This window comes from Amblyomma maculatum, chromosome 7 (genome assembly GCF_055883805.1).
Source record: "Amblyomma maculatum isolate TAMU_Amacu chromosome 7, ASM5588380v1, whole genome shotgun sequence".
In the NCBI taxonomy this organism is placed as follows: domain Eukaryota; kingdom Metazoa; phylum Arthropoda; class Arachnida; order Ixodida; family Ixodidae; genus Amblyomma; species Amblyomma maculatum.
Genome location: NC_139350.1, coordinates 119,000,185 through 119,018,232, shown reverse-complemented (window position 1 = coordinate 119,018,232; position 18,048 = coordinate 119,000,185). Strand labels below are relative to the sequence as shown.

Sequence of the window (18,048 nt, the reverse complement as noted above, 5' to 3'; positions counted from 1 at the left end):
TGTTGCGTGCCTTGTTTTCCTAAAGTGCGCGCCTTTTTTTTTTTTTGCTGCATTGGCGAAATCTACGGATTTCTTCAACAATATTGGAACGCTCTAAACACTAAATCGCTAATAAATTGCATAAAGCAAGTTTTCATCGCCAACAAACCCGCCGTCAACTCGGAAGGAGACATACGCCGCGTGCGTTGCTGCGAGCGCAGCCGGCTGCCGCTCCCCACTATCGGAGCTACGGTGGCGCCACCTCTAGGTCGATCTCGAAGTGAATAGTGTTCTTCGAGGGTTCGTGGGGGCGCTGAGGTTGAAAATTAAAAGTGGAGTAGAGAGCGAGAGTGGTGCCTCCCTCTCGCTTCTCGTAGACAACGGACCTCGTCCTTTGTCGTCAGGTTCAGAAGGCGCGAACTGGTTTTCTTCCAAGGACAGACACACACCACTAGAGGCGATGAGTGACGAGGCTGCAGGTGAGGCTTTACACCTACTTTATCTTACCTTTACTTTATCTTTCTAACGCGCAGCTGCTCTGTCGATCGCTTAAAACGTTCGCCGTCGCTGCCGTGTTTCTAGGAGACATAAATGTTCGGTTTGAAGCAATCCGCTTGCGGACTGTGGTGTCGGTGAAGCGCTTCCTGTTGGTCACTGCCTAACATCAGAGAGGGAGCTGTACCATGTCTTCTGCGTTGTTGAGAGCAGGTGTCGCGTAAGATGCTGCGCAGGACAAACGTCAAATATTATGGGACGAGGAAATGATGCCGCTATCAGAACTGTATGACTGCATTTAGGCCGAGGCATATTTTGGCTAGCGTGCTGTTTGCTCGGTTGCCGCCTGCGTGCTTGGCGTCGTGTTGGTGTGTTTCTTGATTTCTTGGGCAGCCCCATAAACTTTTCGCCTCACCAGCACTGTGCGCAGGCTCTAGAGTTCAAAGTTGTGCAAAACGCATCGGTCTGAGTAACCAGCAGCAGCTTACCCAAATCGAAAAAGAGCTGACGAATTTAGCGGGCTAATACATGTGCTCTCCCTGACCGTACAAGCTACAGTATTGCATCCGTCGATACTCTGTCGTGTTGTGTAGTGTCAGCCTTTGGAGCTCATAATGACATGGTCGATGTTCTCAAAGAAACGAAATGTAATAAAGATTGAACTGGATTAAAATGGTTACCTAATGGAGCTTCCGACGTTGCGTCCGTCCGTCACGAACGTCCTCCTCCCTTCTTCTCGTCTCTCGCCGACGCACCCTCCCCGTTGTCATTTCGTCCGCTTGCCAGAAGATGCCGCTAGTCTCAGCTAACACGGGCGGGTCTTCAATTTATTGCATCCTCGCAATAATAGTCTTGTAGCCACCGCGGCGGTCTTGTTTCTTCTGTTCCCTTCTTCGTTATGATGTACGTTTCTTTCTCCACCTGCGTGATCCTGTAGTGTCCTTCATACATTGGCCCTCGTTTAGTTGGCCGTGAACCTTAGTGATTCCAAACTTCATCTCCCAGGTTAGAGCATGGCGGATTATGTTTGGTGTCATATTTCCACTTGATGTCACGCAAATAGTCAGTGATCGTAGCGAGTGCTTCTTCACATTTAACTTCTGCTTGGGTTTGCGGATTTGCAGGCTCTGACAGCTCGTTGTCGATGGATCGGCGAGGCACGTAGCTGTACAGCAGCTCGAATGGTGAAGTCTGCAACTCGATGTGAGGCTGATTATTCACTTGGAATGTCGTCTCATCATGTAGTCACTGCAGTGGTCAATGTCGCCGTCCATGTTTTATTCTGCTTTGCGAATAGGATTTTGCCGTTTGTTCTTTCGACAAGACAGTTTGTTTCAGGAGCGTAGGGTGCTGTGAGACTGCGTGATGTTTTTCTCTGCAAAGTACCTCTTTACTGCTCTCGATGTGAATGCAATGTCGCTGTCCGTTATCACTTTCTTCGGTGCGCCAAACGTGAGAACAATATCTTCTTCGACGAAACGGAGTACCTTTTCTGTTGGTTTATCGGGTACGGCACGTGGGACGGTGAATCGTGTTGTCCCATCAACACCTATTATGAAATATTTGTTGGAGACCTCGGAATTGATGCGTCCAGCGTTGTCCATAGCAATAGTTTTGAATAGGTTAGAGGATTTTATCCATGGGTTCAACGAGCCAGTGTGCAGTCCAGTTCGCGGGTTGAACCTTTAGCTTGTGTCACATCCTCTCACGTAGCTTTCTATCTCTCTCTTCATGTCTTCCCAGAAGTAGCGTCGCTGGATTCTCGTCAGCGTCCGGGTAACGTCGCCGTGACCATCGTTTTCGTGGACGTTGTGTCTCAGAGCTTCTGTTAGTACATAGGATGTATCTCCTTTCTACCGCTCTTTGTCATATGCACGAGTTTGTCATTGACAAATTTGTATGGTGTCTCCTTTGCCTGCGGCAGTTGAATTTTCGAATGATTGCCGCAAATTTCAGATCAGCTCGTTGTGCGTTGTTTAGTCGGCCGTCTTCGGCGCTAAGGATGAAGACTCCGTGTGCGTTTTCAGGTGTTCTCTACAAGGCGTCTGCCACTACATTTGTCTTTCCTGATGTATGGCGGAGGCTGAAGTTGTAGAACAACAAGTCTAGCACGATGCGGGCGAAACGTCTATTCGGATTCTTCTAGGACATTATGTGTGACACAACCCAGTTGTCCGTGTAGACGACAAAGTGCTCGTGTCCGTGTAGGTAATGATGGAATTTCTCTGTGACGGCCAAGTGAACTGCAATTGCTTCGAGCTGCGTGGAGTGCTTGCGCTTGTCTGATTCTGGTACTTTCTTGCTTGCATATTCGATGATGCGCGTTTCGCTTTCGTGTTTCTGCGACATGACGGCGCCAAATTCTGTGTACGAGGCGTCAACATGAACCTCAGTTCGTAGCGATGGGTCAAAGCTAGCGAGTATGGGCGCTTGCGTCCAACATTCTTTGAACTTGTCCATTGCTGCCTGACATTCTGTAACCCACGTTATCAAGGCGTCCTTTTTCGTCAGTTCCGTTAGGGGTTTAGCGATATTCGCGTAATTCTTTAAGTAGTTGCAGTAATGGGATGTCAACCCAAAGAAATATCACACTTCTGTCGTTGTGCTTGGTTTGCCATATCTTTATATAGCTGCTGTTCATTCTGAATCGATTGCCACTCCATCGCGATATGTTATGGCACCAAGGAAAGAGATGTACTGCACTCCAAACTAGCATTTTCTGAAGTCTGCCCTCAGTCCTGGATTCTGCAAAGTTTTGAGCACTTCACTGACAGTGGTAATGTGATTTTCTGGTGTGTCCGTTTAAATGCATGTCTTTCATATAAACGATCACTCGGCCTTCGTCTATCAGCGTTTGTGGACCTTCAATCATCACTCTCTGCATGATTGAGGGTGCCGTGCATAGCCCAACAATCATGCGGAATGTTCAAAGTGACCGTCGTCTATCACGAAGGCTGCCTTTTTTCGGTCTTCATCAAGTATAGGTACGTTTAGAAAGGTCTTTTTCACGTCAATTTTTGTGAAATAACACGATTCGGAAACTGGAAACTTAGCGGATTTCTGTGTCGACTTTCGGCATCCGATACGCGTTTTTTCAGAAAGCGGTAATCTGCACACAGTCGCTTGGGTGTGGACTCGTGATATGGTTGCTCTGCAACAATTACACGCGATGTATACGGTGATTTTGACGGTCGTATGATCCCTTTCTTCAGCCATTCTTTCGTTTCCGCTCGTAAAACTGCGGATGGGTTTGCCATCATTGAGCTCAATTGTGTGCTCCACATGTGTGCATAGTCCAAGATCATTTTGAGGACTCGTAAAAACATCTATTTTGTCGAAAAGTACGGATTGGAGCTTTCCTAGCTGTTTAGTATTCTGAGAAGTCTTGCGGCTTCACTTGCCTGACGAGTTGTATGATTTCTTCCCGTGATGAAAGTTTGGGACCCTTGGTTCTCAAGGTTATTAATAGTTCGACACGCTGTTGTAGTGGTTTCCCCGTTGCGAATATTACATTGCCATTGTTGCGGAAGGTCGTCATATCTGTCGACTTCCGTCTGTCGTTCTTGAGAGCTCTTCTTCTCTATCCACTCAAATGTATGAGCTCCATCCATGTAGCGTTAGATGTAGTCGAACTTGCACTGTCGCCAGTCTGTGCCCATGACGGCTTCATGTGGCAAGTCTTTGACCGCTTTCACATCCACAGTTGCGCTGGCATCCCCGATGGCGGTATGTCCTTGTGTTACTCTAAACGGCGCCGTTGAATCGCCGAATGGCCCTTCGAGTACACAGTCCATGTCTGGCACAATATTGAAATTGTGTTCTCGTGCGAAAGTCAACCATAGTAGAGATATCATCTAACCTTTGTCCAACAAAGCCAGCGTCTCTATGCCGTTGATTTTCACTGGTACAAGGATCACCCTCTCAGCGCACTGTCACGATGCAGTTCGTTCGCTGCTCTCGCGTAGTCTTCTTTCCGACGCGCGGCGGTTGCCTTCTCTTCGGTGCGTGTGTCGGGTTTCGTGCAATCCCGAACGAGGTGCCCCTTTTGCAGGCAGTGAGCGCAAGTGTCCGCCAGAAGTCTCGTGGGCTTGCGTGGTCCGTGATCGTCTTTCACTGCGTTCTTCAGTTGCTCGTTCCGCGGGAATGGCTTCGCGCTTGTGCCTTCGCTTTTCATCGCAATCGTGCGCCTGTCGAATTGTCGGGCGTAGTTGATTGATTCAGACACGCTTCCTTTTCGCAGGTCATGCAATGCCGCCTAGCATGGGTCTCGCGTTATCCTATTGTACACCTTGAAATAACCAACGCACGATGACGTCGTCACTTAGTGCGTACTTGCCGCGTTTTATGCGTTGCAGTCGGCTGTAAATGTAGTCGATAAGAACTTTGTCTTCTTTTTGTCGTCGGGCAGTAAAGTTGTCGACCCAGTCGCAGAACAGTGGCTGTCAGTCAATTTCTTTTAGTAATGTCGTTATTCAGCTGGGGGGGGGGGGGGGGGGGTCCAGTCTTTGAGACTTACGCCATCCTTTCGGTGCCAAGCTGCAGCATTTCGGTCATTCAGCGCCCTCCAGTCAGCCGCGCAACGCTTCCTCTCGCGGAAATGATCCTGGGTGTCGAATTTACACGTGCTGTAATGTGTATGCGTGCGTGTGTGTGCAAACGCTGACCAATCCCGGCGCTCGAAGGAGAGAGCGTCGCCCTCGCCCGTTATTCGGAGATGAAGGAGATTTCTTTCACGCCATCGAGAATGAGTCATCAGAACTTGCTCGGGCATGAATTTTTCTCCCTTCCATCTGACCTGCTGAGCGTGTAAAAAGCAGCGGCTCTTTCCGTTGCGAGAGAAACCACGCAAAGAGGAAACACCCTCTAGGTGTTGAAAGAGGATACCAGGCACCTGCTTTGTGAGCGCGTCAGTCCTCTCCCCAGGCATGCTACTCTGCCCGTTCCTACGTGATGCTGAGTTAAACGATGTTTTAGCTAGTCGACGCTTCGTCTTTGCCGGGACCGCTGATGCCTTCCGCCGAGCCACGGAGTCGCAGGCCAACGCTACCGATGGGGCCTCGAGCCACATCTGACAAACGCAATTGCCGGGACGTCGGTGGTCAGCCCGGTCTCCCGGCTCAACAGTTAAGCGCCATAACCGACTGTGTGGCAATATGTCATAGTTTGAGACTTCCATCATGCGGCTGCACCTCACTGCCAGTTTGACTTAGCTGCGCATCCGATGCTGGCCGCAGTGCTGCTATTTTCACCTGGCGCTGCATGGAACGCCGGACATCAGTGAACCCGTTTCGAAGCATTTCACAGCCAACTATTACGCGCACACAAACGTACGTCCCAGACCGTCTCTGAAATCAATTGATTGTTCCATAATCGGTGTGAAGCGCGCGCTTCCGTTTTTAACTGAATTTTTTTCTGGTTCAGCTCAGGTTCACGCATTTCGGGTTCGCCTCCACAGACATGTTCTGTTCTGGTTCGAAACGGTTAAAACAGGTTCAGAAAAAAAAAAGCTTACCGGTAGCAGCGACAGTTTCAGGGACCATGTGTTGTCCACATTAGCGGGTCTGAACTGATGGCTCGGTTTACACTTTAATTGTTGTGTTGTTTTGTTTTCTTCCTGTATCGTTTCTTCAAGCTAGTTTCTTCCCGCTGCTTCACCGGCTTTTCTTCGTTTTAATTTCTCACGCTCCAGTTTTGCGACAGCAAAATTACCGCCATTCCCCCTTTTTTTTCCTTTGTTTCTAGCCGCAGGGGCCCCCGGACCGCTTGACCTCATCCCTCTCCTTGCTTTTCAAGCTTTTGTCCCTACCTTCCTTGTCACAGCGCAACGTGCAGACCAGGTTACTAATAGCTGCGTTTTCCCAAAGTGGGGCACTTCTAGCTTTTAGTGCCACCTTTCCAGACTGCCTTAGGGATTCGCATTACTGATGATGGATAAAGCAATGAAACTCATTATTTTGTTTAGACACCGTGGTTGTACTTGCCGGAACTGTAGCACACCAAAAAACGTTTGCATTAACAGTCGTATAAGTATTTGCACTCAGTTACTTGCTTGACCCAGTTTCATATTTGAACATCGGAGCACCACTCCAAGCACCCATCGCTAGTGACAAAAGGAAGAGAAGACAAAAGGTGGAACCATCTTAAGGAATTATCTTTGTGCTAAATTCGCGTACAACACAAGAACAGACCGGTAGATTGCTGTCAAATGCGGCCATCCTACCATTAGCGGCAGCTTATTATTCTGAACTTGCGGCCAAGTAAATTTTGTATGCTGGCGTCGCATCGCATATGGCGGCCAGCACTTGCCATGAGCCTGATTGCGACCTCGTCGAAAGATAGGAAAATAAAATGAATTGCGCGACATTTTCTTTAAGCCGATTTGCCATTCCGTTTTTGAGTTATACACGGTTATATACTTATTTATCTCAATACTTAACTCCAGTTACGAATTATATTGTATGATTTCACGACCTTCGAAGCTAGGCTCTCGAATGGGACAACTTTCCCTATGAGCGGCGCCATTGCGCAGCGGACACCCGCTTTCGGGGTGAAACGATAGCCCGACACCAGATATTGGCGCCATGCATGTGGCACTATATTGTTCAGTTGTTTTAGAGCCCAGCTCTTTGGCGCCCGCCCGTTCCTGGGTTTCGCGTCGTCGGCGTTATCCTTCCTAACCAGCACCACTTTAACTCCCACCTTCCTTCCTTCCCTTACGGCGCGATTCAGGTGTCCACAGAAACAAGTGTGACAGATACTGCGCCTTTTCATTGTAACCAGAACCACTTTCACTCCCACATTCTTTCCTTCCCTTATGACGGGCGAGTGAAATTAGAATAAACCTTCCAGTGATTTTGGAGGCCGAGGAAGGCACTCTACTCCTGGGCCAAGCAAGCACGTTCGTACGACTCGCGGCATTATATGTCTGGTGGTCGTCTACGACCGGGAACTGGATAACATGGCAGCTTAGCACGAAGTGTGTGCGATTTATTTGATGGCACAAATTAAGTTATATGTAAACAAGCGAGAAAAAAATAGCTGCGGTATAGCTTGTCGTCAAACCTGGAGTTACGCTAAAGCAATCTGCATGGCTACGCTTAGGTTCGGCTTTAAAGTAACGACATGGATTTGCGCATAGTAGTATACTCTCGTTTCAGATTTATTTATGCCATAGGGAAATCACTTCCCGTATGAGGACCCCTTGCCTCTCATCGGTGACCATTCTCATTCGGGTGAAGGTGACTTCTAGCGGTATGACATCGTCTCTGCGTGGAACTCCGGGTCACACGGCCGCTACAACGTTCGAACGAACTCTGTCCTAGCAACTCAGTGTTGTCGTTCGCCACTACCAAATACCGAGTTATCTGTCTTCATTTACCTCTTCTTCGTCTTTTCCTTCTTTTTTTCTTCCTTTTATTTTTGTACTTCTTTTTTTCTTCTTTTCTCCTTCTTCTTTGTCTCCTTCTTTCCCTCCTTTGTCTTCGTTTCCTTCTTTTTTTTCTTCCTCTTTTCTTATTTTTCTCCTTATTCGTCTTCTTCGTCTTCCACGGTAAAGCAGTGCTACACCGACGGCTTCAGAGCCTGCCGCAGTGTAGCTTTCATTACAAAACTGTGGGAGCCCTCAACGCTATGGCGCCATACTTTGAAAGGTGGACCTTAAGTGTACTATATAATTTTAGTGCACTTCGGTGCTCACAAAAGTGCGAATGTAAGGCACGCGTTTCTGCCTGTCCGGATCAAAGACGACGTTGCACCCTTCTTGTCAGCTCTGGCTGCACCGCATTTATACGCCGATCGCGGCGCTTTCCCTGTGACACGTGCGGGACCGTTTCTTTTTTCAGACCCTGAAAATCAGACTGACTGCCTGCTTCGGCTCGACGCCAAGGAGTTGGCGGCGCGCAGTCCTGACCGCTGCTTGCTGTGTGGAAGGGGCTACAAGCTGCGGAGCCAGTTGGTGTATCACCTGGTGGTGTTTCACAAGGCGCCACTGGGTCAGCGCGGCCGCCTCAGTGACCACCAGCTCGCTTCTTCGGGCGCCTTGTCAGCCCACCCCACGAGGATGCACGGTGACCCTGATAATAGCGAAGACTACTTGCTTCGCCTCGACGCCGCCGAGTTGGCGGAGCGCAGTCCCCACCGCTGCTTGCTGTGTGGCAGGGGCTACAAGCTGAGGCGCCAGATGGTGAGTCACCTGAGGAGGTGTCACAAGCCGACTCCCCAGTCTCTGCGTTGCAGCCTCTGTGACCAAGAGTTCGCTACTTCGCGCGCCTTGTCAGCCCATCGCACGAGGATGCACTTTGAGGACCCATCCCAGAGAATTCGTTGGAAGAAAGAAGCGACCGGCCTTCGCCCGCGCAGAGTTGGGCCTAAGTGACGGCTCGTTAGGTGTAAAACGGGTCAGCAGTTCGAATCTGAAGTTTCTAAACTTTATATACTAAATAAACATTCTCTCCTCGCACTTTGTGGTTTTTCCTGTCCGCCATGGGTGGAATATGGCACAATGAAGGCAATTTCGTTCTTGCTGTTAAGGCGGGCGACAAAGGACATCCGGCAACGAATTTGCGGTTTCAAACTTCAATTTATGAGATAAAACAGGAACACAGCCAGTAGGATTGACCTTTAGGTCATATCAGCTGGTGCGGTTTAAAATTTCGTGCCAACCGCAACGGTGAATACTGGCTAAAGACCTCTTAATCTAATCCAAACACTTCGCACGCAAGATATATATGGACAACCTCTGATGAGGCAGTACGTATGATTGTGTTAAGGATAAGCTCACTGCTGTCATTAACATTGGCGTTATACATTTCATGAAAAACATAAAAGCAGAGGCTAGGTGATGAAATAAAAAGTAGTTGAAGTTTGGGATAGTTTTCTTTGTTTTAGTTTTCTTACCACAGCCGTTGGTAAGAAGGCACGGCTGGCGGGGAGGGAACCGTTTATCTTGGAAGCCCAGGCCAATTTATAGTATCAGGTGGGAAGGGGGGGGGGGGGGGGTGAGATAGAGTCAAGCGCAGAATTGCTGTCTTTCTGACCATCGATAGAAGCGTAAAGAGGGGGTAGTGGGGTTCGACTGTGCGGGTGCGCTATTTGACAGTCTCTAAGGGTGACCAACAGGATTCGAAGGGAAGAAAAAGGAAGCGGATGCCTGCAGGAAGCTAGGTGGGGCATGCGATTAGAAAGTATCATGCGGTTAACTGGGAGCAGCTGGTACAAGGTCGGTTAAGCTGAAATGGTATGCCTGTGGCTGTCGTCCTGCAGTGGGTGCAGTAAGGTTGGTGATGATTTTACGACACTGATTCTGTGTTGCATTAGTCATAAAAGATGCTTATTGACTTAGATGCCCGTGATATAAGATCACGTGACAGGGCTGAATTGGGAGGTGCTCTTCCTGTAGATAGCATGGCCGGGTGTTGATTTGTCACTTGGGTGTGTTACGTCATATCACTATGTGACATGGCCGAGTTTTGGAGGTTGACTGGCCACGTGGTGGCGCACTTTGTTGCAATCGACAGCTGCGCGGTTTTGTGCACATACGTGTTTAGACAGCCTTGCGCATCGCATTGCAGTGGTGCCAGATACACCACTGTCGGTTTAATAGTAATAATAATTGGTTCACCCCAAAGGCGCAGATACCTGTCGCATTTGTTCTGTGGACGCTTGAATCACGACTTGCATGATGGGAGAAAGGTAACACTTACCCCTGCAAACAAAATAAACGAAGCACGCTATTTGCTTCTAAATTTTTTCACGCGTTGCATAATTAAAACCGGCAGTCGTGTTATGTGCGAACAGGTAGTAGAGGTCAGTGACCTTTTACTCGAATAAATAATATTTTCTTATCTCCAATGCAGAATAATAATAGTTGGTTCACAGGAAGGGAAAGGCGCAGTATGTGTCACACTTGCTCTGTGGACACCTGAACCGCGCCGTAAGGGAAGGGAGAAAGGTGGGAATGAAAGTGGAAAGAGAGAAAGAGGAGCTGTAGGGGAGGGCTACGGAGTAATTTCGACCACCTGGGGATCTTTAACATGCGCTGACATCGCACAGCACACGGACGCCACTTCGTTTCGCCTCCATCGAAACGCAGCCGCCGTGATCGGGTTCGAACCCAAGAACTCCGGCACAGTAGTCGGGCTTCTTACCACTGCACCACCCCGGCGGGGCCCGATGCAGAAGGCATAATTTTAATTTGAACGGAAACGCGTTCTCTGTTTACTTATAACCGCACATGTACAATGGTCTAATTTGGTTTGGGGGGTTTAACGTCCCAAAGCGACTCAGGTGATGGGAGATGCCATAGTGGCGCGCTCCGGAAGTTTTGACCACCTGGGGTTCTTTAACATGTACTGACAGTGCACACCCTTGCGAAGACATATGATGACTACAGACGACTGCGCGCCAAATTTCCGCACTGCTTAAAAGAGTGACAGCGAAATACCGTGGGATGAAGGAGCAGGATTTATGCATGCTAATCGAGGCTATTTTTATTAATCGAAGCTCTTACTCCTTTTTATACTATCATCATCGTTTTGAGTCTGTGAGCAGTGTCATATGCATGGCATACAAAGCTGCTCTCGGAATACTAAAATTTGCCAGTATTAAAATGGTTTTCGGGGCAGGAGTATACAATAGCCTACATGAACTGATTGAGGCCCAGAAGAGATTACATTCTAAAAGGCTTTTTCGTACAGAAGATGGAAGACACAAACTAACACACATAAATTAACTATCATACGATACCTAAGAATATGCTCCGAGGCAGACATCATGGGAGACGACCAGTGTGAGCGATGCGTTGGAAATTAAGTATGAGGGAAACCCCCCATGAAGTAACGTAGATGCAGGTGAGCTAACCCACCGCAGATTACAGCATGTGCAGTAAACAGCGCAGGACGAATGATCAACTTGGCTGTGATTAAAGCAGCCTTAGTTGTAAAGGCAAAAGAAGCTGCTTTGTGCTAGCCATCACTACATCGATGCGCACCGCCTGAAGCAATTCCGAACAAGCATTACAAATTTCTGCAAAGGCGCGGTAGGCAAGGCACGTATCTTGCGTGGTCGCACTCTATGTTGAATCGAATTGGTATGGGGCCCAACACACTCAGAAGTCCGGCAACAGGGAGCCGGATTGCATAGCCAGAGATCATATGAACCGGGAGATCAGCTTCTCAGACCCAAACCCCGCATATGAGGCAAATTTAGACCACTTACCATGAGATAAATAGCTACTGCAAGGATAGAAGAAGGATGGTAGCCCCCTCCGCGTGCCGACCTTGGCAAAGCACTGGTCACGATGCTAAGAAGGATTCAGACTCGATCCATCATAAGCCACCGCAGGTTGCCATTTATTAGGAACGGGGAGTATAACACCGCGTGCCTGAGCTGACAGGAACTCGTAACACAATAACACAGAAAGCTCTTGTTAACGGGACCTCCTCGGTCGCCCTGTGTGGGGGTCGCACTGAGGTTCAGCCGCCCACGATCTTCCAATCTTTAAACATAAAGTTGGTTTTATCCCTCACAGTGACGGCCTACATCGATATAAAATTCAGAACTGCAAAACCAAGCCATCAAAGTCGCTGGACTGTATATACAGCCTCCTCTAAGAGTCTCTACAGTTACGGGGAACACGGACTCGCTTCCAAGTAGTATTGCTCCGTTAAGGAGGCTAGGAATGCAAAGGAAGAACAGCGTCAACGAGCACGTCGAGCTGCACTGACAGACATGTAGAAGCAGCGCTGCTTCAAATGCTGTTGCATTCCTCTGAAAGTAGCCAGGCTGTTACCATAGTTTTTTTTTCTTTCAAGCAGTTTCCTCTTTGACACGACATCTATATGATCACGCTACAAGCGTCAGCGTGCCTGGCAATCGAGGCTCCTTTCTCCCAGTGAGACTACGCTCACGAACTGCCATTTTGCGGTGACTGCCGGGGGTTACCATAGCCAGCATTATGTACCGTCTTTGGCAATAGTAATTAAGCAGCCCCGCCGGCCCGCGGAGCAGGCGCGAGGCCGAGCGGCTGTACGGTGATAGGCGTCGGGGACCGCTGATGCCCGGCGGACGTAAGACTGCTCCCTAGCCGTCATTCTTGGCATCATAAAATGTGAGCAGGTAGCATGTGCGGTTCAGATTTCGTGCCTTCGGAGCGCTAATGCTACCGAGAGAGGATTTCCGCGCAGCTGAACCCGCTCAGTAACTCCGGAGATGAATGGCAAAGAATGACTGCTGTCCTAGACAGGAATAGTAGAAAGGTAGGCTTAAAACTCAATATGCAGTAAACTAAGATAACGTTCAACAGCCTCGGGAAGGAACAGCAGTTTACCTTAGGTAGGGAAGCACTGGAAGAAGTAGGCGAAAATGTCTTCTAAGGACAGGTAGTACACGCAGATGCCGACCATGAAAAGGAAATAACAAGGAAAATAAGACGGATGAAGCGTATTTGGCAAGCAGTCGCAGATTATGGCTAGCAGCTTACTGGTACCACTAAAGAGTAAATTATACAACAGTTGCATCTTACCTGTACTCACATATGTGGCTGAAACGTGGAGGCTAACCAAGAGAGTTCTACTTAAGTTGAGGACAAGGCAGAGGGCTCTGGAACGAAAATTGTAGGGGTAAAATTCAGACAGGAAGCGTGCAGAGTGGGCCAGAGAAATAACTCAAGTTACCGACATTCTAGTGGAAATTAAGAAGAAGAAATGGGCATGGGCGGAACATGTAGTGCGAAGAGAAGATAACCGATGGTCACTTAGGGTAACAAACTAAATTGCAAGGGAAGGAAAGCGTAGCAGGGGGTAGCAGAAAGTTAGATGGGAGAATGAGGTTAAGAAGTTCGCAGGGTCAAGTGGATGTAGCTAGCACAGGACCGGGTTAATTGAACGAATATAGGGAGGCGTTCGTCCTGCAGTGGGTATAACAGGGTGGTGGTGATGATGATGAACCCGCTCATTTTTGACCTGATCCTTGAAGCATACGCTTTTTGTTATAATACCCTGCATGGTTTATATCAGTAAGCCGCCCCTGCAAATGGAAGGAGTTGGAAAACACGTGCTGTTTCCTTGTTTGGAGCCTTATCAAAATGATATGGGTTAAGAGTCTCAAACATTTTTTGTGGTTCTTCGCAAGATTTCTAATCGGCTTGGACGCTCCGTTAAGCTCGAGGAGTGGCAAAAATGTGGGAATATAGCCCACTGTTTCAAGAGCGGTTATTGGTACATCCGTAATTCGGCGAATCCCATATTGTCACATTTGCAGCCGCTTGATAACGCACAGAAGTGCGTAATGGTTCGGCGAATTTAACGCAAAAGCTGACGCGGAAATTTCAGTAAGGCGTACAATTGCCTCAAAAATGGCAATATAGCAAATGCATGATGTAAATGCTTCCTAACGTATGGTCCCCGAAGAATGCCTCCATATTATGAACGATGACTACCAAGAAATTGTTTTTTATTGCATTGAACATCCCTTTGTCGCGATATTGCGGCCATAGACTTCAACAAGAGGGGGAAGTTTCAGACTCCGAACGTAATGTTGCGTTTGACTCGAAGGTTAAATCCAACATAATAAACGACTTGCTGATGGTACTATTTAGCCAGTAGACACTGCAACATCAATCCACTGGCTCGGTAATAGCGAGTAACGCAACAATAGTGCGCAATCCTAATGCCGCGTGTCCGCTTTTCTGCTCATTCAGAATATCTATTGGTGTCATTTTTGTGCCCGTAAATGAACGACCGCACGTATTTTGAAATTGAAGGGTGTATGTTCGAGGTCTCAGAGTGACATCGTTTCACGCATTGTTAAAATGAATAATGCAGGTCACTTCAACAATTGCTGCATTAAATGTATTGCGCACTTTTGTCCTTTACCAGATGAGGCGAAGTACAGCATGCAGCAACAGGTGCACTTGAAACAGCTGGATAGGGCCCACTCAAGCTGTCTGTGACAGCTTTTTCTCTGGGGGACCCCCAGCTTGTAGGTTGGAAATAAAGTAGAATGTGGATTTCGATCAAACACGAAACAGTGGTGCATGTATCTATTGTGAGAAACAATCAAGGAGAACCGAGTAGTGTCAGCAGTGCTTTCTGAACTTGGTGAAACTGTGTGGAAGTGCTGCGAGTATCATCTATGCGCATATATCAGTGTAAGCCAGTGTGGGCACTGCGTTAGACGTGCTGACAACCGCAATGCAAAACCGGACGGAAAAAAGTTGCTCATATTTGTGGGAGACTATAATAAGGATCCCAAGCGGGACCCAACGTTCATCATAAGTCTAGAGCAGCGATACATCTTAGAACGGACATCATTTCTACCAAACCCTACAACGCAGTGGGGATCCAGTTTAGACCTTGCCCTTCAAGAAAACCCTGTTATGTTGAACCATAACATATGCGAAGTGAGAACCAAAACGCACAACTTTACAGACCATTGGATTGTTGTCGTCAGAATCAATAAAGATGAAAGCAAGTGCAATCATATCTCACAATGTCTTTAATGCAAGCTTGTCAATAAGCGTAGCAAAGCACATGAAGCTGTCGCATCCCCACAGGGTGAACCAATATTTAACTAGCAACTAATTTTTTCCGGGGACCATAGTGGAGGCTGCGCTTTTTTTGCGTCATCTTGGAGCGGCCTCATCAAATGCTGTGTTTTACCTTATTATATCCTCAACGAGCAACAGCAAAGACCTAGGTTGAAATTACCGCCTGCGTCATCTGTTTACCCAAAAACTGCAGCGCTCAAAGCAGCAGCAAACAGTAGAATACTTGACATATATTTGCCATTATTTTATAGTTAATCAGAATTTATAATGCCATGCAGAAAATTATAAAAGAGAAGCTTATTTGCAAAAAAATATATTGTTTATTATAAAACCTTATTCGATTATACCAGTGGTGAAGGCACATAGCCTAATGAGCAGGCTGGAACATGATGACGACAAAATGCTCCATAAAGACAGGTATATAACTACTATAAGCAGTATGAGTTATACACACAAAAGAGAATGTTTCTTAACACATTTACAAACCACACATCGACGAAAGTAAATTCTAAAGGTGCGTTCCATCCGAGATTTATGGCAAAGCAATGTACTTCAAAGCGCTTCAAATCACTTCAAAACACTTGATAGCCCAAATTAAGTCATGTTGTACCTTTGTTAGGAGCTCTGTGAAGAGCTCTGTCATAAAAAACAAACAATGCATCGTCTTACCGCTCTTACAGGAGGCGAGTAGAGACAAAGAAACTAAACAAAGTGTCTCATTGCGGTAAACAGTGTACAAATTCCTAGAATGCCAGCTAATATTTCAAGACTGGTATCATCAGCCTGCCGTCCCTTAGAACAAAATAGCGCATGTGCCAGAGCCGGGGAAACTGCACCTCCCCATCTGCTGCTAGTTAATTAGGAAGATACTTCCACAGGAGGAAGCGCAGGCTGCAGCGCTGGGTACATGGCCCGAGCAGGAGTGCGGCGAGCCTGAGCAAGGCAGCGCCGCCTCCACAAAACAAACGTTGCACTAAACACAAGTTTACTGAAGCTGTCGTGCCGCGACTTACATTTCGGCCAATTTGCACACCGCAACCATCTGCGCACACGGAGCCACATTGTGCGCGCATGAACTCACTGAAACAAAACATGACTTATGGTTTCTGCCGCGCAGCAATTGAAGCATGCATCATTAGGGACAACGTCCCACGTCGCGAGACTCTGCAGCATTGGCCGAACATCCCAGCGCCTCCTCGAGTCGAAATGCCGTACCTCACGTGGTACGGGCCGGATACCCACCCGGGCTTTTTAGAAATAACTGTTTTGTCCTTTTCCTCCAGTGTGTGCTTGGTATAAGCGAACAGCTAGCTGCATCGAAATGGGGGCACGTTTGCTATATCCGTGCCGGGCAGGTCTCTTTCGAGCGTGGTCTTCATGCCCGCCACCACCCTTTAGAAAGAGGATGGTCGTTCATCATGAGAACCGGGGTAACGGTCTCGGGTGAAGGCGTGTCGCGCAGTCCCCGCCTGTATAACATAACTGAACACCCAAAGTATGCTTCCGCCCCAAAGAGCTCGCTCGCACGTTTCAAGGCCAAGGCACGGGACACAGTTGAAGCACAAGGGAACCCCAAGCGTCCCCTGGTTGAAGGCAGATGTAGGAGGTGACGAAGCCGCGCGGGCCAAGCCACTATCTCATACAAAGGCACCCGGAAGCGAAGCCAGACGGCGTACAGTGCGTCGTGGTCTTATCGTACACGGGCAGCGTAAAAGGCGAAAGTGCACATACGCGTTTTGACTACTGTAACTTTTTCGGCTAGTGACCGGTTGTGTGGTGCAGCCTCCGCTAGCACGTTCACCGCTCGCGACACCGCCTCGTCCCAGACGCGTGGAGAAACTCCCATCTGCTCAAAAAGCACCCGAGAACACTCACCGCCCTCACAAGTGATATCTCTACCGGCAGAGCGCGTGCAAAGCAGCAAAAGGGGAGGACGCTGCTTTTTGCAGCATTAAGATCGGCGCAGGACATCTCTGAATAGGTATCAGATTCGCAAAAACGACCTCAAACGTTCCGTGTCTCGTAAGAACAACGAGATGTCATCTGCAAAATGTGATGTAGAAGGTCTCCTGATCAGGGAATGGAAATCCTCGGACGCATCTGTCTGGAGCATTCAGGAGCAAAAGACGGTCAACGAACAGCACAAAAAGGGCAGGAGACAAAGGGCACCCTTGGCGAACTCACCAAATTACATCGAACTCATTAGCTAGAAGGCCGTTCGCAAAACGTTGGCATTTAAAGCTTCCGTATAGCCCTCTCAGACGTTTTATGAACTCTTCGGGCAAGCCTAAACAGCTTAGTACTTCAAAAAGGTAACAGTGATCTATGCTGTCGAAGGCTCTGACCTGATCTAGCGACACGAAGCACCGCTGACTCTTGGAATAATCATATTGATATGCAGGGAGGCGAAAAGGGACCGTCCTGGTACAGCGCCCGTCTGATAGAGGCTCACCAATTCTTCTAGAAAGTGCCGTAATCGCCTGACTAAAAGGTGGCTATCAATTTATAGTCACAGTTCAGGAGGGTAATAGGTCTACAAGATGCAGAATGCGATGGTGGCCTGCCCTCCTTATGCAGTACTACCACAAGGCACGTGTTAAAGGAGGCAGATACTCTACCAGACTCTATGACACTATTGACAATCTCGAGGAGTACCCCCCCCCCCCCCCCGAGGATATCAAAGAAGGTAATGTAAAACCCGGTTACCAGACCATCAGGTCCGGGAACTGTGGCCTGACTGATAGCCTTGAGGGCATCATGGACTTCCTCCAAACTAGTCGGGGCACGGAGGGCTATACCGACTTTTTCTGACTTTTGGGAAAAGTGTCATAGAATGCCATGACATCCCCATCAAAATTTCCAACCTGCTGCGGGTACCACGACACAAAAACTCCCGAGAAATAACCTGAAAATTCCTGCCGGATGACTGCAGGCGCATAGGAGAGTGTACCATCTGGCAGGGGCACCTCCTCAATGAATGACGACTGGGCGGCTTCGTGGCTGAGAGCGGGCGTAGCTAAGATCGCTCG

General features: G+C 48.2%; 1 protein-coding gene across 1 annotated transcript; it reads left to right on the top strand.

Moving 5' to 3' along the window:
- The first annotated feature begins 321 nt into the window (after positions 1 to 321).
- Positions 322 to 9,334, top strand: LOC146184552 (uncharacterized). The gene is made up of 2 exons (XM_084608810.1): positions 322 to 458; positions 8,316 to 9,334. Exons 1-2 carry the CDS (start codon positions 440 to 442, stop codon positions 8,846 to 8,848), a joined length of 552 nt encoding a protein of 183 aa, XP_084464936.1. The 5' UTR covers positions 322 to 439; the 3' UTR covers positions 8,849 to 9,334.
- The last annotated feature ends 8,714 nt before the right edge of the window (positions 9,335 to 18,048 follow it).